General features: G+C 34.5%; 2 protein-coding genes across 4 annotated transcripts; one reads left to right on the top strand and one right to left on the bottom strand.

Annotated features, from left to right (window-relative positions):
• Window positions 1–2,868: 2,868 nt before the first annotated feature.
• LOC125275685 (major histocompatibility complex class I-related gene protein-like) lies at window positions 2,869–9,110 on the bottom strand. The gene is made up of 8 exons (XM_048202869.1): window positions 8,977–9,110; window positions 8,422–8,682; window positions 5,361–5,639; window positions 4,436–4,729; window positions 3,829–3,924; window positions 3,482–3,499; window positions 3,193–3,228; window positions 2,869–3,111 (listed from the first exon to the last, which is right to left on the bottom strand). Exons 1-7 carry the CDS (start codon window positions 9,023–9,025, stop codon window positions 3,197–3,199), a joined length of 1,029 nt encoding a protein of 342 aa, XP_048058826.1. The 5' UTR covers window positions 9,026–9,110; the 3' UTR covers window positions 2,869–3,111; window positions 3,193–3,196.
• A 782-nt stretch (window positions 9,111–9,892) lies between these two features.
• On the top strand, window positions 9,893–24,257 carry daxx (death-domain associated protein). 3 transcript variants are annotated; one of them, XM_048202864.1, is made up of 12 exons: window positions 9,893–10,047; window positions 10,741–10,809; window positions 11,056–11,295; window positions 11,502–11,870; window positions 13,064–13,195; window positions 14,240–14,356; window positions 16,148–16,379; window positions 16,556–16,749; window positions 18,350–18,518; window positions 18,617–19,121; window positions 19,781–19,910; window positions 23,619–24,257. In XM_048202864.1, exons 2-12 carry the CDS (start codon window positions 10,795–10,797, stop codon window positions 23,676–23,678), a joined length of 2,163 nt encoding a protein of 720 aa, XP_048058821.1. In that variant the 5' UTR covers window positions 9,893–10,047; window positions 10,741–10,794; the 3' UTR covers window positions 23,679–24,257. The 3 variants fall into 3 exon arrangements, with proteins under 3 accessions (XP_048058821.1, XP_048058822.1, XP_048058820.1); XM_048202865.1 differs by having other exon boundaries at window positions 9,897–10,047; window positions 11,002–11,295; XM_048202863.1 differs by lacking the exon at window positions 9,893–10,047 and adding an exon at window positions 10,133–10,257.
• Window positions 24,258–25,949: the final 1,692 nt, after the last annotated feature.

Here is a 25,949-nt window from a genome sequence, read left to right as displayed (position 1 = left end):
ACCCACCAGATGGGTTTGGTGCACACATGGATAAAAAGTACCCCATGCCCACGGTTAAATATACTGCTGGATCTTTAATGTTGTGGGCCTATTTTTCTGCTGGATGTCCTGGACATCTTATTATCATTGGATTATATCAAATACCAACAGATAAAAAATCAAAACCTGACCGCTTCTGCCAGAAATCCTATAATGGGCTGTGGATGGATCTTCCATCAGGACAATGATCCAAAACAAAAATGTGATGAAGCTTCTGCCATGACCATCCCAGTCCCCTGACCTGAACCCTATAGAAAACTGAAGAGAAGAAGCACCAACATGGAGCTGGGAATCTGAAGGTCTCTGATCTCTTGTCAGGTGTTCTCCAAACTCATCAGGCATTATAGAAGAAGAGTGAGAGCTGTTTTCTTGGCAAAAGGAGGTTGCAAAAAGTATTGAATAAAAGGGTGCCAATAATTGTGGCCAACGTGTTTTGGAGAAAAACATTTCATAATGTGATTTTTCCCCCCACTTTCAATTCATTTCCTTCAATGAAAAGTTAGATTTTTGCTAATTTTATGAATTAAAGATCAAAAGGATAAACAATGCAGATTTATTTTTATAGTCATCTTTGATCATATTTACCAAGGGTTCCAATAATTCTGACTGTATGATGTCAGAAAGATCGAACAATTATTTATAATGGAGGAAATGTCACAGGGCTTGAACAGAGAACAGAGTACAAAAGAAAAAAATTATACTGCAAAATATTGGCATTTCATTGAAATATTTTGAGAGAGCAAAGTCTATTATATATGAAAGTCTATATGATCTACTAATAGAAATAGTGCTTTTATTAATATAATCTGGCAATTGCAAGTCCTAATCAATAACCTCATATACAGATACATTAATTACTGTACATTGTTTTTAATCTACAATGCTGTAATATATAAAGGCTTTTGGAAGGTCAAAACATAATATTTATTTCTAGAATACAATACATACACATCTTGTAGTTTAATTTGCCAAACCAATCAATATATTTCAATGTCATTTAATATATATAAATGAACATGACTATATTCACCATGTACAGTACAGTCCAAAAGTTTGGAACCACTAAGATTTTTAATGTTTTTAAAAGAAGTTTCGTCTGCTCACCAAGGCTACATTTATTTAATTAAAAATACAGTAAAAAACAGTAATATTGTGAAATATTATTACAATTTAAAATAACTGTTTTCTATTTGAATATATTTCACAAAGTAATTTATTCCTGTGATGCAAAGCTGAATTTTCAGCATCATTACTCCAGTCTTCAGTGTCACATGATCCTTCAGAAATCATTCTAATATGCTGATCTGCTGCTCAAGAAACATTTAATGTGTACAATTGTACAAAATATTTGTGTACAATATTTTTTTCAGGATTATTTGATGAATAGAAAGTTCAAAAGAACAGTGTTTATCTGAAATCTAATCTTTTGTAACATTATAAATGTCTTTACTGCCACTTTTGATTGATTTAATGCATCCTTGCTGAATAAAAGTATTCATTTCTTTAATTTCTTTTTAAAAAAATAAAAATTCTTACTGACCCCAAACTTTTGAACGGTAGTGTATAATGCTACAGAAGCTTTGTATTTCAGATAAATGCTGTTCTTTTGAACTTTCTATTCATCAAGGAATCCTGAAAAAAAAAGTACACAACTGTTTTCAACATTGAAAATAATCATAAATGCAAATCAGCATATTAGCATATTCAGCATATTAGAATGATTTCTGAAGGATCATGTGACACTGAAGACTGGAGTAATGATGCTGAAAATTCAGCTTTGCATCACAGGAATAAATTACTTTGTCAAATATTTAAATAGTACACAGTTATTTTAAATTGTAATAATATTTCACAATATTACTGTTTTTTACTGTATTTTTAATTAAATAAATGTAGCCTTGGTGAGCAGACGAAACTTCTTTTAAAAACATTAAAAATCTTAGTGGTTCCAAACTTTTGGACTGTACTGTACATAAATCCTTTCACATCCTTTTCACATCCTTGTATGTATGTGTATATTACACACACACACACACACACATATATATATATATATATATATATATATATATATACACACACACACACACACACAATGTATATATGATCAATCATTATATACAGTCAGACCAAAAATTATTTAGACACTTTGAACATTTCATTCATTAATACAGTTTATTCACTATAGTTTAAAAAAAATGGTAATAAAATATGACAAGATCTCAGAGTTAAGTGTCAGAAAAAAAGGAATCTTAATTACGTCAGAGAACACAAAACATGGTCAGGTCAAAGTGTCTGAATAATTTTTGGTCCCAAATTTTTATCAATTTTACTTGTAGTCCACTGTATGAAGATGTATGACGTATGAAGATTTTTTGATATAATATGTCACATTTTACTTTTTTTTTTTTTTTTTTTTGCTATCCTCACTTATACATAAATGAACTGCACCCACTAGTAAAAATATATCAAAAAACGTCTGATTAATTTTTGGTTTGATTGTATATATATTTAAAATATATTACCCAGGACCACAAAACCAGTCATAAGGGTCAATTTTTTGAAATTGATATAATAATTTTAAAAATAATAATAAATAATAATTTTGAATAAATAAGCCTTCCTGTATGGTTTGTTAGGATTGGACACATACAATGTATTGTTTGCTATTGGTACAAATATACCCGTGCAACTTTTCACTGGTTTTGTGGTCCAGGGTCACATACAATTTCCAGCTTTGTACATCATAAAATGAACAAATGTATGAATGAAAGAACCAAAAAACAAAAAGATGAACAGAAATCTGAGCGAACAAAAACTTTATTTAAAAAAAAAAAATATATGTAATTAATGTAGAATCAGAAGAGATCTCACGGTTCTACATTACACCTAAAAACTAAAGTTGTTTATTCACACTTTCTGTTCCCATCCCAGAAATATCTGCTCCTCTCTCTGTCTGTGTGTGTGTGTGTGTGTGTGTGTGTGTGTGTGTGTTTATATACAGTTTAAGCTGGAAGGACAGCAGGATAAGTATAATTTTTTCAACTTCATCTCTCCCACACATCTGGTCTCCTAAAATGGCAGAAAAAACATATGGCACTTCATTCATTTCACATGACGGAGACAATTGGACTGATGAATGAAAACACTTACATCTTTATCCATTTGGAACTGTAACACTGTCAGAGGCTACAACAGAAAACAGTGTTACAACAACATCAACAACAGACGGCTATTTAGATCAGCACAGCAGCCATTTTTATGTTTATATGTCTATTATTTTGTAGTTCTACATTAGAGAGAAAAGGACAAAACGTCTATTTTCATATGATTTAACATTACCAACATATTGCATTACGGATTTATGCATTTTAACATACTACTATTAACACATTACAGTCCATCTTGATATTTGTACATCATGTAGAAATGAGAAACTCACCGCTGACAGGTCTGAAGCCTGAAAAACAACCAGAGATGAGTAATTTCACCAAAACAGAAAACAAACAAAGAAAAAAAGATCCACTGAAAGGCAAAGTCATTAACAGCCTAAATTCTATTACAAAAAAACATATCGCTTTATAGCATATAGCAAATTGTAAAAAATACTTTAAGGCCAGTTTTGCAATACAACAAAGATTAAAAGTATAGTATATAACCAACATTTAACACTTTTTCTAAGCTATTTTAAGAAATTAAAGACTTAAATTGTGCATTAAATTTTGAATACAAAGAATTTTAATACTTTTTTAATGATCAGTGAACATCCTGTCCTATGTCTGTCCTTACCTTTTTTCTTCTGATACATCATATATCCACCAATGACAATCAACAGGACGACAGCAGCAACAGCACCAACAATGATGCCGATGGGAACAGAATCTCCTGTTTGATCAGAGGAAAACATCAGATTACTAAAAGAGCCTGAAAATCAGTGTCTGTGATTGAGATATCAGCAGTACATTGTTAACAATGTGCAACCATAAGAATAATACAGGTTTAAACATACAGTTTACATGAGCAAAACAAATGATGATTTCCACTATTTCACTGTTCTTTTGTAACAGCCATGTGATAATTATTCTTTATTTGTTTATTTTGTGATTGTTCCCTCTCTGCAGCTCAAGCAGGTTTGTTAAAGAGAGGAACTTATAAGAAATTACAGTATCCTACCTAAAATAGTTTTTCCCCTTACAAACTCAGGCTATACGGTCTTACTGAGAATGGTAACGATCTTGTGACCACACACATATTTTTAACCTTTTTAATTCTACATTTTTCAATAAACACCTATGGATTGTTTTCAATGAAAAATCTTTATTTTCTTTTTTTTTAGTCTCCAAGTTGATCTCAGGAAAGATTTGTATTCATAGTTCACATTTCTAACTTCTCTTACCCCAGTTGGTCCTGATCTCTTTCTCTGTCAGGATGATTCTAATGGTTTCTCCCTGATGTTCCACCACACAGCTGAACTGGTTCTTCTTCCACTCATCAGGTGTAACCCTGAGGGTGCTCGTCTTCTGGAAGGTTCCGTCCTCATTGGGAAGAAGTTCCCCAAAATCCACATCCTCATGATGATCTTGTCCATTTTTCATCCAGGTAATTGTTACTCCACTGGGATAAAATCCTGTAGCATGACACATCACTGGAGAAGAGGAATCCTTCTGCAACAGAGACACCTGAGGAGAGACTGAGAGAGAGAGAGCTTAAAAACAAGTGATGCCTAACCTCCAGCTGCTGAAAATGATCCAGGAATCAGGCATGCTTGGTCTTCAACGAATATCTAAGACATATAAATATACTATAGTAGACTTTTAGCTGGTACATTTAATCCAAAACAATAGTTTGGGATTAAGAAAGTTGGAATGCAGTTACCAGCTCTGAGTTTTAACCACTACAGCACACCACTCCACATCTACATACAGTATCTGCCCAAGATTTCAGTTTTCGAACATAAAATGTTGCAGCACTTTTTATTTTAGGTGTGTTCACACATGGCAGGTTCGTTCAATTAAAACAAACCCTAGTGTGATTGCTCTGCTGAGGAGATCTTGATCCAAACGAACTCTAGTCCTGCTAGACTGAAATATAAATGCAGATTGTCTTTATGAATGAATGAGGCATATATTTTATTAGGAGTTTATTAGGAGGTCATGATTGATAAGGGAAAAATTTGGAAACCTGGTTTTCCCAGGGGGTCTTCCATCCAGGTACTGATCAACCAGGCACCCTGCTTAGCTTCAGTGGGCAACCAGTCTTAAGCTACAGGGTGAAATGGCTGTTTATGAAAACATGCACATGCTCACTGAGAACCGATGTACCTGTTTTCTGCAGGCTGCTCTTTCCATACTCCACATACTTCTTCAGCCACTCAATACACACAGTGCTGAAGTAATGTTTTCTGCCCTCAAGATAAGCTCTGTTATTATTCCACTTGTTCTGAGTGCTGAATCCTTGCGGTACTGGGGAAATCCATCTAATCTCCTTCAAATCCAGAGACAGAAAGTCCTCTCCATCATAACCTTCCTGGCGGAACGCATCTGTTTTTCCAGTCTGATCATCCCATTCACAACCGTACATTTCCTGGAATGTGTGCACACCTGAGGAAAAGAGACAATGAATGTATATTATATGACAAATCAATTCATACTGTCAGAATAAAATCAAATGCTTAATGCCTTTAGCTTTTCTGTCTCAATTGACCAGAAATTAGAAAAAGAGAGGCTTCGTTGACAGAGTAAAAAAAATAATATGAGCCATCACTCCTTTCAGCAGAACAGATTCAGTAGTTTTATAGCAGCCAATATAGAATTATTCCTCAGTGTATTTGCTAATCTATAAAGTGGCAGACAAAAACAAATATACAAGAACACATTTTTACCGAGTCTCTGTAGAGGAGTGTGTGAACCACAAGCTCAGTTACAAGTTGTGTATGTTGAATGAAGAGATGCCAGTTTATACTTCTTATTAATCCTGATGTTCTAACTTATTTTAGAAAAGCAACTTCTTTGATCGGCTTTCATTCATAATTCAAATGTAATCATAAATATTTTCTGTATGCATAGTTTGTATCCATAGTATAACTCTATACTCTACCATTGCTCTACACTGCACTGACTGCACTTGGGCATAACTTGAAATATACTTTTTTGTGTGTGTTTGAGGGTAAGAAGCAACTATTATGATACCATTAATGTCAGATTTTAGTGAGATTTTGTGTCAGGTGCTGGTCATATAATTAGAATATCATCAAAAAGTTCATTTTTTTTAATGTAAATTATTTTTAAAAATGAAACTTTCATATATTCTAGATTCCCTACATGCAAAGTAAAACATTTCAAACGTTTTTTTTTTTTTTTTTTTAAATTTTGATGATTAGAGCGTACAGCTCATGAAAGTCCAAAATCCAGTATCTCAAAATATTAGAATATTTCCTAAGATCAATCAAAAAATGAATCTGCTAAACAGAAAAGTTCAAGTTCTTTAAAGTATGTTAATTTGTGCACTCAATACTTGGTCGGCAGCACATATTACAGCAAATGACTTGCTCCTAGCACAAATTACAGCATCAGTGAAGTGTGGCATGGAAATGATCAGCCTGTGGCATTGCTGAGGCACTATTGAGCCTTCAGATCATCTGTATATTGTTGGATCGACTGTTTCTATCTTTCTCTTGAAAATATCCCATAGATTCAGGGGTCAGGCATGTTGGCTGGCCAATAAAGCACAGTATTATCATGGTCAGCAAACCACTTGGAAGTGGTTTTTGCACTGTGGGCAGGTGCTAAAGTCCTGCTGGAAAAGGAAATCAGCATCTCCATAAAGCTTGTCAGCAGATGGAAGCATAAAGTGCTCCAAAATATCCTGGAAGATGGCTGCATTGACTTTGCACTTGATAAAACACAATGGACCAACACCAGCAGATGTCACGGCCTCCCAAATCATTACTAACTTCAGAAACTTCACACTAGACTTCAAGCAGCTTGGATTCTGTGCCTCTCCAGTCTTCCTTCAGACTCTGGGACCATGATTTCAACATGAAATGCAAAATTTACTTTTATCTGAAAAGAGGACTTTCGACCACTGTTCCAGTTCTTTTTCTCCTTAGTCCAGGTAAGCTGCTTCTGACGTTGTTTCTGTTTCAGAAGTGGCTTGGTAGTCCTTTTCCTGAAGATGTCTGAGTGTGGTGACTCTTGATGCGCTGACTCCGGCTTCATTTGACTCATTGTGAAGCTCTCCCAAGTGTTTGAATCGGCTTTACTTGACAGTATTCTCAAGCTTGTGGTCATCCCTGTTGCTTGTGCACCTTTGCCTACCCAATTTCTTCCTTCCAGTCAACTTTGCATTTAATATGCTTTGATACATCACTCTGTAAACAGCCACCACATTCAGTAATGACCATCTGTGACTTACTCTCTTTGTGGAGGGTGTCAATGATTGTCTCCTGGACCATTGCCAAGTCAGCAGTCTTCCCCATTAGTGTGGTTTCAAAAAACAAGAGATACCCGGAATTTATACTGTAGGGATGGTCATTTAATGAAACTCAAATGTAAATATTCTAATATTTTGAGATACTGGATTTTGGACTTTCATGAGCTGTACACTCTAATCAACAAATTTAAAAAAAAAAAAAAAACTTTTGAAAAGTTTTACTTTACATGTAGGGAATCTAGAATATATGAAAGTTTCATTTTTTAAAATAATTTACAATAAAAAAAATGAACTTTTTCACGATATTCTAATTATATGACCAGCACCTGTACTTAATATACACAGCAAAATCTCCAGAGTACATTTGGTCCCTCTCTAAATAGTGTTAAAATAACACTGAAGCAGAGTTAAAGTTAATGAGATAATTAAACAATTAATTAAGTGATGATTGAGCATTAGTGATGAACACCTGCTGTTAACAAGCAGAATCACTGAAGAAAAGAGAAACACAAGAACTACAACTGACTTCAGTCACAGCCTTATTAATTGCTTAATTATCTCATTAACTTTAACTCTGCTTCAGTGTTACTTTAACAATATTTAGAGAGGGACCATATGTACTCTGAGCAGTGTTGATTTAACTCTGGTGATTTTACTGTGTATAGTCGGAACGAAACTGAAGTTGCGATAGTCTTTTATTCCCTATTGTGACATATATCTGAGCGAAACGGCTTCTCAAACAAGAAAAAAATGTAGGACGGGTCTTGAATCTGTTCATAGGGGAATTGACTGAATGATTGGATGGTTGTGGTTTGCTATTGGTCGATCTCATGTGAGTGGCAGGCTATTCTGATTAAAGTTTGCAAGTGCATGTGAAGAAGTAGAAGTACTATTGTATTCTGGGACTGTATGTTGTGTGTATTTATGAGTGTGTTTTCATGATGAAGACACCTGTTGAGTGGTTGAACCGTTTTTTTGCGACTTGGATGTTGTTTCTGAATGCCTGATGAGTTCCAGCTGCAAGCTGTGTTTGTGTGTCCCAGTAATCTGCTCCTTCTTTCTGTCTCATCCACTCTGTCTTCGGCACAACTTTCATTGTGTTGCTGTCAAAGTAAATGAACTGCCCTTCATCGACCAGACCAACAATAGTGAACTCTGGGAAGTCAATGTCTCCAGACACAGCAGTAAAGAAGTATTTCAGAGAGTGTGTTTCTGTGGACAAAAAAATCAATAAATAAATACATTTAAAAATCTTCAAATATATTTAGATTTTATAAAAATACATTTATAATTTATACAAATAAATCTAGAATTATTATAAATATTTTAAAAATGTTTTGTCCATACTATGAAAGTAATGAGATCCAAAGCAAAAAGAACTTACTTTCTTTCCACTGTAGAAGAAAGTCTGAGTGGACTTTGCAGCTACTATACGTGGTTTTAGTGAATAGTCTTAAAATATCAAATCATACAGTTTACTTATTTATAGTACTCACATGTACTCACCTGCACAGGCGAGACGAACTCCGAGGAGCAGAAGAGCTACAGTCCGCATGTTTGGACTTTGAAATCATCTTCTTCAGGATTGAGCCTGAAATATTTTCCGGTGTGAAGGTTGTAAATGCCAGCCAATAGATTTTTAGGGCAAGTGGAACATCATCAATCACTATGAGGTTTCCTTAGATTGGATTGATAAAAGTGATCATTAGTCATTAGACATTAGGTATATCATAAGTATAAAGAACAAATTTTGCAAAAATAAAAAAAAATAAATGTAAAAATATATAATAAATAAATAAATCTAGATATTTGTGCATGAATAAATAAATATATATAACAATAAATTTGCTAAAATAAATAAAAGAAAAAACAAATATGATAACTGGTTGGGGAAATAGAAAAATGTTAAATAAAAAGCAAAACGGAAAGCTGTTGTTTATATTTTTCTTTAATCGTTAAGTTATTTGAGTATGAAGACTGAGGATTTTAATCCATAATCATTGGGCAGAATTTATGACACCATTATCTGCTCACTAAAGTGAGATATCAACTTTACATGGTTCAAAAAGGCTGGTGTTTGAAAAATAATATGGATCTTACCTGCCTGTTTTCTTGCCTTTGACTCATGGGTCATTAAAATTATATCAGGCTGCAGATAAACATTTAGTTTAATTTGTGAAATAAACTCAGTGTGATATAAACAGATGAACATACTGTATACCCCAATTCAGAGGCTGCATCCTTCACAGCTATTGTGCACCTGATCAGTATCAGTTTTAATTTTGGAGAAACAAAACACAAGATGCACATCTGACTAAACATCTGGTCAGTACAATTTTGTTTGACGTCACACCATATTACTATAAATTGAAACAGTATACATTCAGTTTCTGTTAGGATCTCCTGCTCCCTGAGCGGCGCTGATAAGCATCTGAAATGAACAGCGTTGAAAACAAATCGCAGAAGAAACACGACGCGCTCAACCAATGAGCGATCAGATTACTGGCCGTCAGCGAATCAGCGCGCTTCATGTTGAGCTGTATATACATCCACCGCTGAGTTTCAGGATCTGAGCGCGTAAGTTGTTTCTAATTGTCCTTTTATTGATCGATCAATAACTTGTTTTATGAAAGGGATTTTTATGACGCGTTTCTAAAGAGTGTGAGGAACTTGACATGTTGTGAAATTACTCTTTATGATCGATGTTTTTAAGGCTTTTAACAAATAAACGGAAGTGAGCTGCACTGCATGGCCGAATTACAGAGCTATAGTCTTCTAAATCAGCAGGCAATATAACCTAAATTATTATATTTATGTCCACATAATATTAAATTATTACAGTGTCCAGATCTCATTGGCTCAGTCAAGCAGTTAATATGGTTACTAAGGAATTAAACCCTTTAAATTCATCAACAAAATTGTATCATTGTAGACATGGTTACCGCCAAAATACCATAGTTACTACCCTTATCATTATCGTATGTAGTTTCGTTTCTTTTTTATTACAGTGGTGACTAATAATTTTAGTGTTTAATATGATTTTGTATGTAAGGTTATTATGAAATGTATGTAAGGTAAATCAAGCTGATTGACTGTGTCAGTTGAATAGAAATCATGTTTTGCATAAATACATCCTATCCATCCAGAACAATTGTAACGAATTTTAACCATGTCTTTGAGAATATTGAAATTATTTTACCATAATATTACATTTAATTGCCTCGCACATACAGAAATATTGCACTGACTGATGAATATGTTGTTCTGCAGGTGCATACAGGGTTTGGGATCTCAGTTTGGACTTTGACGCTCTTGGCCAGTTCAATGCTCAGTGCTCAAGTATGTACAAAAAGCTAAACAAGTAAATATAAAATACAGTGAAATAGATTTTGAAATATTGAAAAATCACTTTCGGATATGTATGGTAAAGTTACAGAGAGCCTAAATCACCAAGAGTAAATCTAACTGGTCTGTTTACGGAGACACTTGCACAAAGAGTGAAATCCTAAAGCGTAACTGGTGTGTTTCCAGGTATTGGTGTAGTTGAAATGCAGGCCTGACACCTCCACATTCGTTACTCCTCAGCAAATTCTTTCTCCTCCCTTCCGGATGGCCGGAGCAGTGATGGACAGCATTGTGATCCTTGATGATGACGATGAAGAAGCTTCCACATCTGCATCCTGTTCATATGCTACAACCTGCCAGTCAAAAACATCTCTGAAGAATCAGCTACCACGTCCAACACACATCACACAGTCTCCATTTGCCTCTGCAAAGAAGGATGTTCATGTCCTGCAAGTGGAGAATGAAAAACTGTTTGCGGAGGTATGTTTGTTATGAATATTTACCAAGAGTTATTACATATTTCATGCAGAAAATTAGCATGTTGCTTTACTACATATTGCAAAACTTGTACATAACATTCTGAGGGGATTCATCCTGTTATCCTATTAAAATTACTTTGTATTTTTCCTCCTTTCTTGTCACACTTTGAATCCATCCACTTGCCACCCCTTCATCCCATGGTCCAGTTTGTGGAACATTGCTCAAAACACTCACAAGATCACCCGGAGGTCGTGACCTACCTGCAGACCAGATACTCTAAGGCCCTGCCGACCTTCCTGTCATCGGTGGAGTTCAGAAACACTCTGGGTCGCTGCCTCACGCGGGCCCAGGCCAACACAGGAAAAACCTTTGTCTACATTAATGAACTCTGCACCGTTCTTAAACAGCACACGGCTCGGAAACGGAGCTCCATACAGTCTCTCCCTTCTCAGGCAAAACCTGAGGAGAAGAGCAATGGGACAGATGTAAAGGAGGGGGAACAGGTTAAAGGAGAAGAGGAAAAGCAAGAAAATGAGGAGGAATCAAAGAAAACGAAAAGGGCTTCAAGGAGACAGGTACTGTAGCAATCCATTGTAACTCACAGATACACTCATTTTAAATCAAAGTCCCTTTAAGACAAGTCATTTCACTCGGCGGCCATCTTTGAAACGCCTCTCGGGCATCCTGGGCATCATGCAATCTCTTTGAATGGGGAAACATCAAATTCTCCAAAACTGTTCGCCAACCTTACGATTAAATTTCATATTTGAAATCACCAATGAAATCTAACAACAACCGTCTCATAGATTTAGTTTCTAAACGCTCGAATCAAGACAAAAAACTGTATTTTTCAGGCTGGACCAAGCTACTGCGCATGCGCAGACCTAAATGCGCGTCTCTTCGGAGGCGCTCGTCTGACTGTTTCTATAGAAACCGGTGCTTCTAACGGCCGCTGAAGTGACGCGATGACTTTACCAGTCGGCGTTTGGCTCTTATTTAGAAGACGGGACTTATTTCACTTATTCACTTTCTCCCATTCAAAACAACACGAGTGACACGTCTAGTGTTATTCTATAGTCTTTGTTTTAAATGCTGTGAAGGTGGTCTTGGATTTTATACTGTCACTGTTGTTTTTTTTTAGCATGCCTTGGTTCTGGAATTATTTTTCCATTAATTTTCTTCATAGGGAATTTGAATTTTCTCCATTAAAAAAACTTCTGTAAAGAGTTTGCATTCCAGTTAAAGTGGCGTGTGTGATATTCCTATTTGAAATCAACAACCTCTGGATATAAATGTGTTTTAATGCATGAATTTACGAAGTCTAAATTTGTGACTTTTGACACACTTTTCGAAGTAGGAAAATGGAAATTCAAACCAATCTTTCAAACTGAGATTTGAAGCAAAAAAAGTATTTGAAAAGTGTAAAGAACAAATGTACAAGATGCACTTTATTTTATGAGGGAATGTACTATTCATCTAATGAAGCGTGTAACTAAATCAAAAATGACAGTACCATATAAAAAAAAATATTCCAATATATGCAAATACATAAGTAGGATACAGTATCGTATTTCTCTACTTAAAAATGTCTGTTGAAAAGTTTGTTATTGCTAAAAATAGCACATAATACAAAAATGAACGGGGTTTACTTCTGGAAACCCCACTGTTGTTTTCTATTCTTGTGAACATTGAAATTAGTTGAGGGATTTTGTCTGAGAATATATTCAAAATGTACATTGTAATTTGTGTGTCTCATGTTTTATTTTAGTTGGCTTACCTAGAAAACCTGTTGAAGGTGTATAACGAGGAGATCCGACGGCTTCAGGAGAGGGAGTTGAGTGTGGAAGATCTGGAGAAGGAGGACTCCAGTTATATTCAGGAGCACAAGCTCAAACGCAAGGTGAGTCTGTTTGTTCTTGTTTAATAATTCTTCGTCTCACTGATTTAGCTCATAAATCCTTTGTTGAAGTTCAGAATAAGTTGTTGTTGTTGTAGATAGTTTTTTGATAAATGGTCTTATTGGGCTGGATTTGAGTTTTAGAAATTAAAGGGATAGTTCACCCAAAAATGAAAATTTGATGTTTATCTGCTTACCCCCAGCGCATCCAAGATTTTGTGAAAGACTTTGTTTCTTCAGTAGAACACAAATGATGGTTTTTAACTGCAACCGCTGCCGTCTGTCAGTCTTATAATGCGTGTGGATGGGGACTTCTGCTATAACAGTAAATAAAACTTGCATGGACAAGTCCAAATTAAACCCTGCGGCTCGTGACGACACATTGATGTCCTAAGACAGGAATCGATCAGTTTGCGTTCAGCACTCGTTTAGTAAGGTCTGATCGCGCTCTGACAGCGGCAGTGATGTCTCGCACTTATACTTCAATGAGTGCTAGACATCACTGCCGCTGTCAGAGCACGATCAGACATCACCAAGCGAGTGCTGAACACAGTTGGACATAGTGGTGTATTAGAGGTAAAAAAATGATATAAATACTGTTTGGTTTATCACACAAACCGATCGTTTCATGTCTTAGGACATCAATGTGTCGTCACGAGCCGCAGGGTTTAATTTGGACTTGTCCATGCAAGTTTTATTTACTTTTATAGTAGAAGTTCCCATCCACACGCATTATAAGACTGACAGACGGCAGCGGTTGCAGTTAAAAACCATCATTTGTGTTCTACTGAAGAAACAAAGTCTTTCACAAAATCTTGGATGCGCTGGGGGTAAGCAGATAAACATCAAATTTTCATTTTTGGGTGAACTATCCCTTTAAATTATGTTTTCATAGTAAATCAAACTGTTATATCAAAACATCAAGGACAATTTGATTCCTCATGATATGTTTTAATGCAGTCAAAGTAAATTGAAATAATGAGATTTTATTGGGTTTTATATAGTCTTGTTCTGATCTTTATCTTTAATGCTCTTTTTGTGATTAAGATGATGAAGATCTATGAAAAACTGTGCGAGCTGAAAGGCTGCAACACACTAACGGGTCGAGTGATTGAACAGAAGATTGCCTACAGTGGAACACGCTACCCAGAGATCAACAAAAAGGTTCTTCTTTTGCTTGTGAAGTCGAAGGGAGTCCCCTAAATTACCGTTCCGTTTGTATACGGAACATGACTCACTCACTTTGAGCACTTTTGAGCTGATTCGTAAACACCTGATTGGCCATTGTGTTCACACGCTCATCATATATGACTGTGATTGGCTTCAGTGATCAGCGCTTCAAAAACGTTGTAAATAGACATCAATGACGCTCTTCACCGAGCGCTTACACAGATACACACCAGACCAGTCTGCTGATAAACGCCTGCTTTCAAACTCAAACTCTTCCACGTGCTTTCAAACACTCCTGTGCATTGATCATTGTAGCCAATTACAGACATATCTGATGAGCGTGTGGCCAATCAGAGGTGTTTGCGAATCCGCTCAACAGTGCTCAAAGCGTCACATTTTTTAAATTCCAGTACCGACTTGGTACCGAAATCTGTACTTTTGACAACTCTAGTTCTGTACACACTGCTGTTGTCACAATCTGCATTTTTCGGGAGTTAATTCAATTGTAGAATTCTGTTGTCACTCCTGTAAATTACTGAACTGTGTGTACAGAATGAATGAAATGAAATGAAATATATACTTTATTGTCCCTAGTAGGGAAATTTGGAGTAGACTCAAAACATTCCAACATCACCTGGTACACCTAAAAAATATATACACACAATACATACAATAAATATACATCCAATACACTAGCACATAAAGATAAGTGTCACTGCAACTTGATAGACACTGGCTCAAACAAATTTTTAAATTGGTTCAGTTTGCATCGTGGATTCCTGTATCCTTCTCCCAGAGGGTAATAGTTCGTAGCTGGAGTATAGTACATGGGACGGATCACTTAGATTCCTTAGAATAGGATTAAGCACTAAGGCTACGTTCACACTGTCAGTTTTTGGGATTGACAACTGTATTTACTTACAGGTCTCAAAATGTCCCGTTTGAAAAACAACTTACTGTAGCACCTCGAATACTGTTTGTGAACGTGTGATGGGATTCAAGCCCGTATTCATAGCTTTCTGTCACATGACTGCCACGGAGACCTGGAGGGCAAAACATGCATAGAACTGAATTACAGTTACAGACCTGTCAATTTTCCATCTCAAAAGAAAAATATCAAAAACATGTGAACAAAATGCAAGTTTTGGGTGCTTGAGAGTCATATACAGCACCTGCTGTATATGGATAACTACTAAAAACAGCAGGACGTTCTAAAACACTTAACATGAAAAACACTTAAAAGTCCCTCAATGTACTAAAACAGTGATATTAAAAGATCAAATTCAGTTTAACCTTATTGAAGATGCATACTAATATAAATGGAGAACAGTGACTTCAGATGACATACAGTTCATCTCTGCTGCAAGTTCTCGAAACCACACATGAAAACTTGAAATACACATAGGACACGCATTTGCACAGCGCAGAGTGGCTCTCTCACGCAGTGTGGGTTTTTCATTGATCAGAAATGGATCTTAAACTTATGGGCTTGAGGCAAAAATGCCAAAGAAAGTGACAAAAATGTGTTTATTAAAATGTAATTAGTACATTACATTTATAAACGTATCTTTTTATTGTAAAATTTTCCTAAATTTATTCAGAATGTAGATTTTTTTTTTTTTTTAAATCTCGAAAGTATGGTTTTATATGGCTAGATGAAAGACACAAAATTGTTAATGGAATTAATTCCAGAGTGGCAAATATTCACAAAAGAATGAATATTTATGTATATTTTTCATGTACATTTCATTTGTATTTCTATCTTCTTTTCTCTTTGGTTTGTAGATTGAACGCTACATTAACAGTGAGGAAGCTTTTCACAATCCTCCAGACTACACAGATATCCTGAAGGTGGTGCAGCGCGCCAACGAACGCTACGGTCTTCTGCTCGCCCGCAAACAGATAACACAGATCGCTCAAGAAGCCTTCCGAGAGACGGGCAACAAACTACAGGAGAGAAGACATCTTGACATGGTCTACAACTTTGGCTCCCACCTTACGGATTCATACAAACCTAGTAATTAATTTAATTACTATCCAGTTTAGCTAGAGAAGATAAGGAAGTCATATTGTGTTAGTCTGATTGTATGATGCTTCAAACTCATCAGTGTTTTATGTACATTTCTGGATTGATGTAATAATGGATGGACCCCAGTAATATTTAATGATTGTAAGTTAATAATGCGAGATCAGGTGACTCTGCCTGTGTTTTTACAGCATTAGATCCTGCACTCACGGACCCAACACTGCATCGCAAACTACGCTCTAATAGAGACATGGCCATCAGCAGCCTAGAGGAGGTGATCAACAAATACGCCGTTAAACAGGAAGACATGGAGGTTGAGGAAATGAGGAAAAAACAAGAGCGAGAGAGACAGAAAAAAGAGGTAAAAGAAAGTTACATTCTTATTGTTTGTTTTATTCTAAAATATACAGAGAACTAGAGTATTACTGTTTTCACTTTAGGGATCAAGTTTCATCGGTTTGCATCAGATTCATGTATTTGGTTTTTCTTCAGTAAAATTAGAAACACCACAAGACTTCAGTTATAAAATCAAACTCAGTTTATACTTAAATGAAATGTAATGCATTGTAATTATTTAAATTATTTAAATATTTAAAAATATAGAAATTAATAATAAAATGAGATTCTTCATGCAAAGATATTGTTTAATTTTATAAATAAGATATTAAATAACTTCTAAAAATGAAAAAGATTCATTTAAAATTAATTCACTTCTATTTTAATTATTAAATTAAATAATAATTTAAAAAAATAAATATAATATAATATTTAAATAATTGTTAGTAATATTTCATTATTAATATTTTATTATTACAATTAATATTAATCTATTTACCTTTTTTGCTCCAAGTTATTTATTTCATCAGAAGAATCTTTTTTTCTTTTTCTTTTTTCTTCTTTTTTTTAACCAAACTTGGCCTAAATTGCCAAGTACAATGAAAATGTTTAAAGCAATAAGTAAAATACAGGTAAAATAAAATATTTTTTTATGTTTTTAAAAACAACAACAACAAAAAACATTGTTTACCATGGGTTTTTACTAAATATTTAATTATTTGTATTTATACTTACCAATATAACAGTATTAGTAAAAACATCAATATTTGTTTATTTTGTGAACAATATAAAATTAATATAATTTTTGAAAGTTAAAATATTCTATTTTAATTAATAAATGTAATTAAATATTTAAATATTTAAAATGATTGTTTAATATTGTTTAATTAACTTGTTTCTTGATGCAGATATGGCTGTTATTGATTCTATATATATATATATATATATATATATATATATATATATATATATATATATATATATATATATATATATATATATAATGACTTTTTAAAATATAAATTAGGGATGCACTGAAATGAAAATTCTGAGCCAAAACTGAAACCGAAAATTCTGGATGCACTTGGCCGAAAAGCAAAACCAAAAGTGCTTTTTAAAAAATATTTATTTATTATTTTAAATTAGCTGGTTTGTATAATTGTATCTTTTAATGAAATTCATCAATTTTAATGATGCTGAATATAAAAAAATACAAGCCAGTAACATAAAATAACCACATTGTTATTAAAAGTAACACACTAAAATTGGACAGAAAATATATTAATATTAAATATCAATATATTATTCTTTATTCAGTTCTATTCAACAGAATCGTATCGAACAGATTTATTTTTTGACTAATTATCCAAATAATGTAAGTCCTACAAAGCAGATTATTATTAGAGATCATAGCTTGGAGTGGATCATTGAACCAGAGGGTAGCGTCATTTTACCAGCATTGCCCAGCACAGCTATACCACACCATGTTACAGCACAGTAGGGCAGTTGAAAACAGAAACAAGTATAACAAGTACTACATACTACATAAATGACTGGAGCTTTCGCATGGGCCATGAGCAACTGAGCGCTTGCAAGTGAATATTTTTCTTCTTTCATATTTGTAGGCACTTAATGGACCGCAGGCTGACAGCAAAGAAAAAGAGGAACAGGAAGAAAAAGAGGAACCAGAAGAAAAAGAGGAAGAAGAGGAGGAGGAAGATGAAGAAACGGACGATTCCTCTGATCCTGATATTGAAGAGGAGATCCAAGCCAGTCAAGAACAAGTTGGTCCAGGTATGAAGTGAACAAATCTTCATCTCCTTCATCTATTGTATTTAATGTTTCCACTTCATGGTGAGATAACCAATTTCTCCTTCTCTGACGTGTTTCAGAGGATGACGAAGAGGACATCGAAGAGGAGCAGTTGAACAACAGTGACAATGAACAGCCAATCAATGAGAACTCTCCTCTGTCAATCAAATCATCCATACCGGATACAGAAGAAGATCCGGGCGACGAGTACCAGCAGTCTCCAGTCAGCAGCACACATGAGGCAGGGTCTGTGGAAACGCGCACAAACGGCAGACCTGCTAAACAAAGCCCCCTGTCCACAGAGGACATCAGTCAGTCAGAGACAATGGACTCTCTGCCTACCGTCAAGGCAGAAACTATTTCCACTAATCACATTAAACCTGTTTCTAAAAGCACCAGTATCTGCACTGAGACTGTCTCCACCAATCAGTCCTCGTCGCCAACCCACATGAGATCAGCCAACTGCAGTCCAATACCTCAAACAAGCCCTTTACTAATCGACGAGACGGGCAAATACAGGAAAAGGAAACGCACCTCGACTGAAAAACAAACTGCCTCCTACAATGGGAATTGCTCACAGGACAGGTAAAACTGAAGGAAAGAAAGAAACTTTCCATGAGAATTTGTTTAATAACTTATAATAATGCATTTTTGAACAGTCAAGCATGAAAACCTATTCTAGTAGACCCCAAAAACAATTTCAAGACTTTGAAAAAGGGCATAAAATGGCCAATTTAAATCACTATTTAAGTTACTAACTTTTTAATTATTAAGCTTAAAGAAAATTTTGATGTTTAGGCCTGGAAATGAAAATATCTTTTTCACCATTAAAAAAATAAAAGACTGTGTTGGCCTTTTTTTTCCATACAATTAAAAAAAATCAAAAGCACAATAAATGTCATTAAGGTCCACACAAGAAGTTGAAACCATTCGATAGTTTTCTGTGAGAAACTGACTGTGAGTTGAGCTTCAGAACCATATCATTCAGACTATTTTTGTAAAGCAGATCATCTGATTTGACTGAAAAGAACTTATTCTAAAAGAATTTGTTCATGATTTGGGGATTGCTATGTCTCTCGAGAACATGACAAGAGCAGCTATGACTGCTCACCTGTGGAGGTCAAGATTTTTCTCCTTTTTTGTTTCTCGGAAGAAAGAAAGCCATAAAGGTTTGCAACAACATGGCGGTTTTCTGTGAACTATTACTTTTTTATGCAGTGCTGTTTTTCTCATGTTTTCCTCAGTGATATTCCTCTGGATATGGGTGTGATCTGCTGCTCTGAGCAGGATGACTCAACCAAGAAGAGGACAAGGACTCCAACAAAGAACATGGTCAGGAACTCGAGAGCCACACCACCGCCGAAGAGAAATAAGGTGACTGTTTGGTTTTAGCTTGCATTGAAAAACTTCAGTGAATCCATTTGAATCTGCTGAATTGCATTTTCATGTTATTACACTATTCCAGCAGCAAAAAGGCTGATTTTAACAGCTTGACTATAAACCTTAGTCATATTGAATTTAACGCAGATGAAAACGAAGCTGTGTGGGATAGACTTAGTCTTTACAATGGCACACACTGTATAAAAAAACACTTAATTTTAATAACTCAACTTTTAAAATGGTCTTATGGAGCTTTTAGCTAGTGAAAGTCGTTTTGTCAGCTGATGTTGTTAAAAGTATGTTGTTAAACTACAGTATAATGCATTGAACGCACTAATTCTGTCTTAGCCTCGTTTTTATTCCTGTCAAGAATTAAAGGTTTATTGCATTGCAACTTTCTCAGACGTTTGAGAAGTCACTGCGGTGTTATTTTAGTATGATTAATATATATGTATTATATTATTTATCAAGGTTAAATTAGTTTTTATATTTTTCATTTTAATTTTAGTTTAGGTTTTAGTAGTAATTTATGTTTTTGTTGGTTTTATTAGTTCTTTAAATGCCATTTTAGTATTTCAACTTAAAGGCACAATATGTAAGGTTTTTGCATTAAAATATCCAAAAACCACTAGCACAGTTTTATATATATTTTGTTCAGTTGTAGGGCTGGGTAAAAAAAATATCGATTTCTCGATTTTAATCGATTCTCATTTTTACAAACCAATGTCGATACTTAAATCCCAAGAATCAATTAGTCTAGTCTGTTTTCAGTTGATGAATAAACAGAATATGTAGCGCCTCCCATCCCATGAATTGCAATAATCTTTGTGCTTTGTTATTTTTGATATGAAGCAAAGTCTTAGATTTCAAAATCTTATTATGAGATTCAAAAAATAAATACTGTTTTGCCGCTGTTTAATGTGACGTGACACATTAAACAACATTAAACATTAAAAACAGCGTTTTGGCTCTGTTTAATGTGACGTGACAGACGCTTTAGCGCCTCAGTTAAAGAGAAGCACGTGAACATCCTCTCCTCCACTTTAATACCAGTTACAGCATGAAATAAACACGACTAAACATCTGAAGGTATGTTAAAATATACAGTACAACATACCGAAATCCGTATCATGTCTCGTGTAATCGCTCAATCAGTGTTTCAACCACGGAAAGACGTCAATAAAACAGCTTGTAAACAATGTCACGTAACGTCACATTTACCTCCAGAAAAACCATAAACCATAAACTCATTAGTCAGCTAGAAAAGTGTACTCTAGAAAGCAACATTCTGATAAATATAGCTATGCACTGTATTACATTATAGTTTTTTTAATGTTCAATATTTAATGCATGTTTGAATAAATCAGTTATGACAGCCGCGATTTAAATGTTTATATTTAAAAAAAAGTAGAAATATGATTATGTAATTCTAAACTTTATTTATAATAAAAACATCATTGAGTGTAATTTAAGTGTTTGTATATAAATAAGTTAATTTAACCTTCAATATTATTATAGTAGTACCAACTGACTTACATGTGTAGTTTACAGCATTAGTTGAGAGATTTTGTTCCTCTAGAAAATTTGCCATGTACTTGAACTGAAATACTACATCCAAAATAATCGATATCGAATCGAATTGAATCGTAATCGAATGGAAAGCATGTGAATAGTAATTGAATCAAATCGTGAAAATTGTCAATACCCAGCCCTATTCAATTGTGTACTTACATTATCCCAAATGTTTCCAACAATGTTTAAATCCAGAGAAATAAGCAATGATAAGCAGTGTGATGGCCCGTGTCATTGCGTTGCCTGTCAATGAAGTCGTATCCGCGTTATCGTCGATTTCCGGTCCTATTTCCGTAAAAGCCATGGAAATACCAAAGGCTTTTATCAACAGAAAACTAATCATTGTTATATACAGTACAGTCCAAAAGTTTGGAACCACTAAGATTTTTAATGTTTTTAAAAGAAGTTTCGTCTGCTCACCAAGGCTACATTTATTTAATTAAAAATACAGTAAAAACAGTAATATTGTGAAATATTATTACAATTTAAAATAACTGTTTTCTATTTGAATATATTTCACAAAGTAATTTATTCCTGTGATGCAAAGCTGAATTTTCAGCATCGTTACTCCAGTCTTCAGTGTCACATGATCCTTCAGAAATCATTCTAATATGCTGATCTGCTGCTCAAGAAACATTTAATGTGTACAATTGTACAAAATATTTGTGTACAATATTTTTTTTCAGGATTATTTGATGAATAGAAAGTTCAAAAGAACAGTGTTTATCTGAAATCTAATCTTTTGTAACATTATAAATGTCTTTACTGCCACTTTTGATTGATTTAATGCATCCTTGCTGAATAAAAGTATTCATTTCTTTAATTTCTTTTCAAAAAAATAAAAATAAAAATTCTTACTGACCCCAAACTTTTGAACGGTAGTGTATAATGCTACAGAAGCTTTGTATTTCAGATAAATGCTGTTCTTTTGAACTTTCTATTCATCAAGGAATCCTGAAAAAAAAAAAGTACACAACTGTTTTCAACATTGAAAATAATCATAAATGTTTATTGAGCAGCAAATCAGCATATTAGAATGATTTCTGAAGGATCATGTGACACTGAAGACTGGAGTAATGATGCTGAAAATTCAGCTTTGCATCACAGGAATAAATTGCTTTGTCAAATATATTTAAATAGTACACAGTTATTTTAAATTGTAATAATATTTCACAATATTACTGTTTTTTACTGTATTTATAATTAAATAAATGTAGCCTTGGTGGCAGACGAAACTTCTTTTAAAAACATTAAAAATCTTAGTAGTTCCAAACTTTTGGACTGTACTGTAGCTAAACAGTCTTATTGTCTCTATAGTCTTATTGTTTTGAATCTCGTTTTCTTGAATAAACCTGAGTACCATTTTTGTACCATGCCTCAAGGTAATGATACACAGGGCAACTTTTCGAGCAATGTTGCCTAGCAGTGTTAATCTGGTTACTTTAGATAGAAATTTGTTGACCATTCTCAATGAGAAAGTGCCCAAGCAACATCGGTCAGAAAGTGCATAAAGGAATGAAAGGACAGGTTTTGCTCAGGCATTTCAGAATGACTAAAACAGCGGTCCACTGGATAGTCCAGTTATGCCGTCCCGTCGCGCAGTCACGCCTTTTTTTTCATGTGCATCAAGGAATTTATTAGGTAAATGTGTTTCCATCGTAATTTATGCATGTTTTCGTATCGTATAAAAAATTTAAGCTCAGTTAACTGCGTACATTTTTATGCACATTTTTAGAATTGATGCGCATTTTGGCGTTTTTTTATACAATATTCCAAAATGCACATAAAAATAGGTGGATGGAAAGACAGCTAGTAATAAAACAGTCAATAAAACTTGAATACATTAGCTCATCCTTGAACATGATTTCTGCCTGAGTCCTGTCAGCTGTAGAGGTGAAGACGACAACTCCCATGATTCCGTGCTCATTCATGGCATCTTCAAGCTACACCTTTGTTATTGTTTTGAATAAGTGATATCTTGTGGCAACTTACATAATGTGCCTTTAAACCAAACAAAATTTCATTCATTTTTTTTAAAAAATGCTTTTAGTTTGCAGAAACACAGCATTATATACAGCATTACAAGCCCATTAAACAAAAAACTAACTCCAGTGGTTCATGTGTTGACAGGTGAACGTGGCGACTCAGTGCGACCCAGAGGAAGTGATCGTTCTCTCAGATTCAGAATGAGCTCTGCCGTCACAGGGTACTGAGCTGACACCTCAGACAGCTTCCTGTTCCAATAGTGCCTGCTAATGTGAACATAGAACAAAAAATGTTTATTTTACGTTGGACTGGTTCAATCAGCATTTGAACCACAGCCACTTATCCGCAATGCCACTGTTTACTTTTTATATGAGGGAAAATAGCGAGCCGTTGTTCATTCAGGCTTTTTAGGGGTATTTTGGTACATTGTAAATTGTTCTTGCCTCTAAATATTCTTACTACGAGGATTTATCTTGTATTGTATTTATGATTTTAGTTTGAGGGTTGGGATGCAATCCTCATTTGTGCCAAGAGTCATACGGGGAAGTGAGCTTTCCCTCCTTGAGTCAATAAATGCTCTCATTTTGTGTAGTGTTTGACTTACATGTTTATTACTTTGTACAGTGCACTGTGGATTTTTTAAGCAGCCGTGGAAATAATTTTCCACATGAAGTAATGAGATACTTGATGCTGCAACTCACAAGAATTGGAATGTTTGTTTTCAGATTATGTCTTAAATGAATAGTTTACCCAAAAAATAAAAATTCAGACATTAATAACTCACCTTTTATGTTTTTTTTTTCTTCTTCTGTGGAATACAGAAAAATAACAATAATGACTTGAGTAAATATTGAGAGAAATTTTCTTTTTGGGTGAACTATCCCTTTAACTGGCCTCAGGTGACAAAGCACAAGAGTTAAGTGTCTTTCTACACTTGACGTTTGGTATTGAAACGATTTCTGTAAACTGCTGATGATTGATTTATTAAATTGATCAATATCGTCATATTAAATATGGATTTTAATTATGCTGCTTAACTAATTGAGGATTTAACTGGCATGAGAAAAGACGATGTAAAACTGACACCTCAATTTGAAATCACCAACAGTAATAAGAAATGAACGAATGAGTCATAATTTGTGCACAAGGTACTTTATTTCTTTAATTTAAAATCTTGAATCTTGTGAAACCATTAACTGTCCACATCAGGGAACTGTAGTTTGCTACCGTCCACAGCATATTTAGTTCAGATTCACCACAACAAATGTAGACGGAACAAATATTTTTAATTTCTCAGTACAAAATACAGATGTCTAACCAGATTACTCATCAGGTGAGCACTGAATCATGCTTTTACCTACTGGTTATTTTAAAATTATAATTCATTTGTTCTCTACTTCATTGTTCTCACTTGGACTAATCTGAAATGCACACAGGTTTGATATAAAGTAATACGAATGTGTGGATAAGCAACAGATATGTGATTCCTTCTAGCTCACAATCTCCAGATCCGGGTTTATTTATTGTAATATATTGAATAGTTACACAAACATTTGAGGTATATGGTTTTCGTGGTCAAAATATTCATCTGTGGTACAAGGCAACTACTGATCACTGCATTTCCGTATCCAAACAGTCTAAATGGATCCCAATCAGGATCCAATGAATCACCTTCATAGGTCTTAAACGGTCTTGGCAGTTGCAGACATTCATGCTAATTTGTCACGTCATTTGCATACTTCATTCAAGCTTTTCATCTGTTGCAATGCAAATCAGGTCTCAGCCTTCATGGAAGGCAAACATGTAAACTATCACTACTGGCACACTATAGGCTACATCAAAAATACCGCAGGAGTTCAGTAGTTGGATGCTAGGTGCTTATGTCGTGTTGACCAATAATCTGAATATGGGGATGACAATGTTTCTCATGGATTTATGGGTAAAAGGACATACAGTAAAGCCAAACTGCCCTGTGAGTTGATTCATTTAGTGATCCAACTACCTAAAAAACTCTGCACATCCCTGCCTTACAAGCGGTAAAGGCCCAGTCACACCAAGAACCATAACTATATTAGCATCCACACCGACACACGTTAATGTTTTATTTATTATAAGCATACATTGCAGTTGTCATCTGCTTCAATTGCACAACTCTTCAAAGTCAGGTGGATTCTGATTGGCTGTCAACGTTTTTATCATTCTTCAACTGGAAACAAATTTGTTCTGAAAGTGATTCCAAAGGTATTGTTGCTCTGTGTCGTCATTATAGTTGTGGTGTGGACGTTTTAAAAAAATTATAATGATTATAAACACTTTGAAAAAACACTAACTATAATGATAATGACATAGTGTTCTGTTAATTATAAGTGTGGTGCAGTTTTATCATCTGCCACTTTAGTGTTTTATTAATAAAGTTTGCGAGGAACATGTTCAAATTACCTATCCAATCAGAGCAAGAGGAGGCATATATATATA

This window comes from Megalobrama amblycephala, linkage group LG9 (genome assembly GCF_018812025.1).
Source record: "Megalobrama amblycephala isolate DHTTF-2021 linkage group LG9, ASM1881202v1, whole genome shotgun sequence".
Taxonomy (NCBI): Eukaryota; Metazoa; Chordata; class Actinopteri; order Cypriniformes; family Xenocyprididae; genus Megalobrama; species Megalobrama amblycephala.
Note: the sequence above shows the minus strand (reverse complement) of the source record. Positions and strands in the feature narration are given on the sequence as shown.

What these genes read in the sequence shown, in the direction of transcription:
- daxx (XM_048202863.1), top strand. Translation starts at nt 10,219, where the DNA reads ATGGCCGAATTACAGAGCTATAGTCTTCTAAATCAGCAG. An exon ending in ATGAAAAACTGTTTGCGGAG is followed by an intron (nt 11,296 to 11,501) that starts GTATGTTTGTTA and finishes CCCATGGTCCAG; the next exon opens with TTTGTGGAACATTGCTCAAA. An exon ending in AAAGGGCTTCAAGGAGACAG is followed by an intron (nt 11,871 to 13,063) that starts GTACTGTAGCAA and finishes GTTTTATTTTAG; the next exon opens with TTGGCTTACCTAGAAAACCT.
- LOC125275685 (XM_048202869.1), bottom strand. Translation starts at nt 9,025, where the DNA reads ATGCGGACTGTAGCTCTTCTGCTCCTCGGAGTTCGTCTCGCCTGTGCA. An exon ending in ACGGTTCAACCACTCAACAG is followed by an intron (nt 5,640 to 8,421) that starts GTGTCTTCATCA and finishes TCTTTTCCTCAG; the next exon opens with GTGTGCACACATTCCAGGAA. An exon ending in AGAGATCAGGACCAACTGGG is followed by an intron (nt 3,925 to 4,435) that starts GTAAGAGAAGTT and finishes CTGATCAAACAG; the next exon opens with GAGATTCTGTTCCCATCGGC.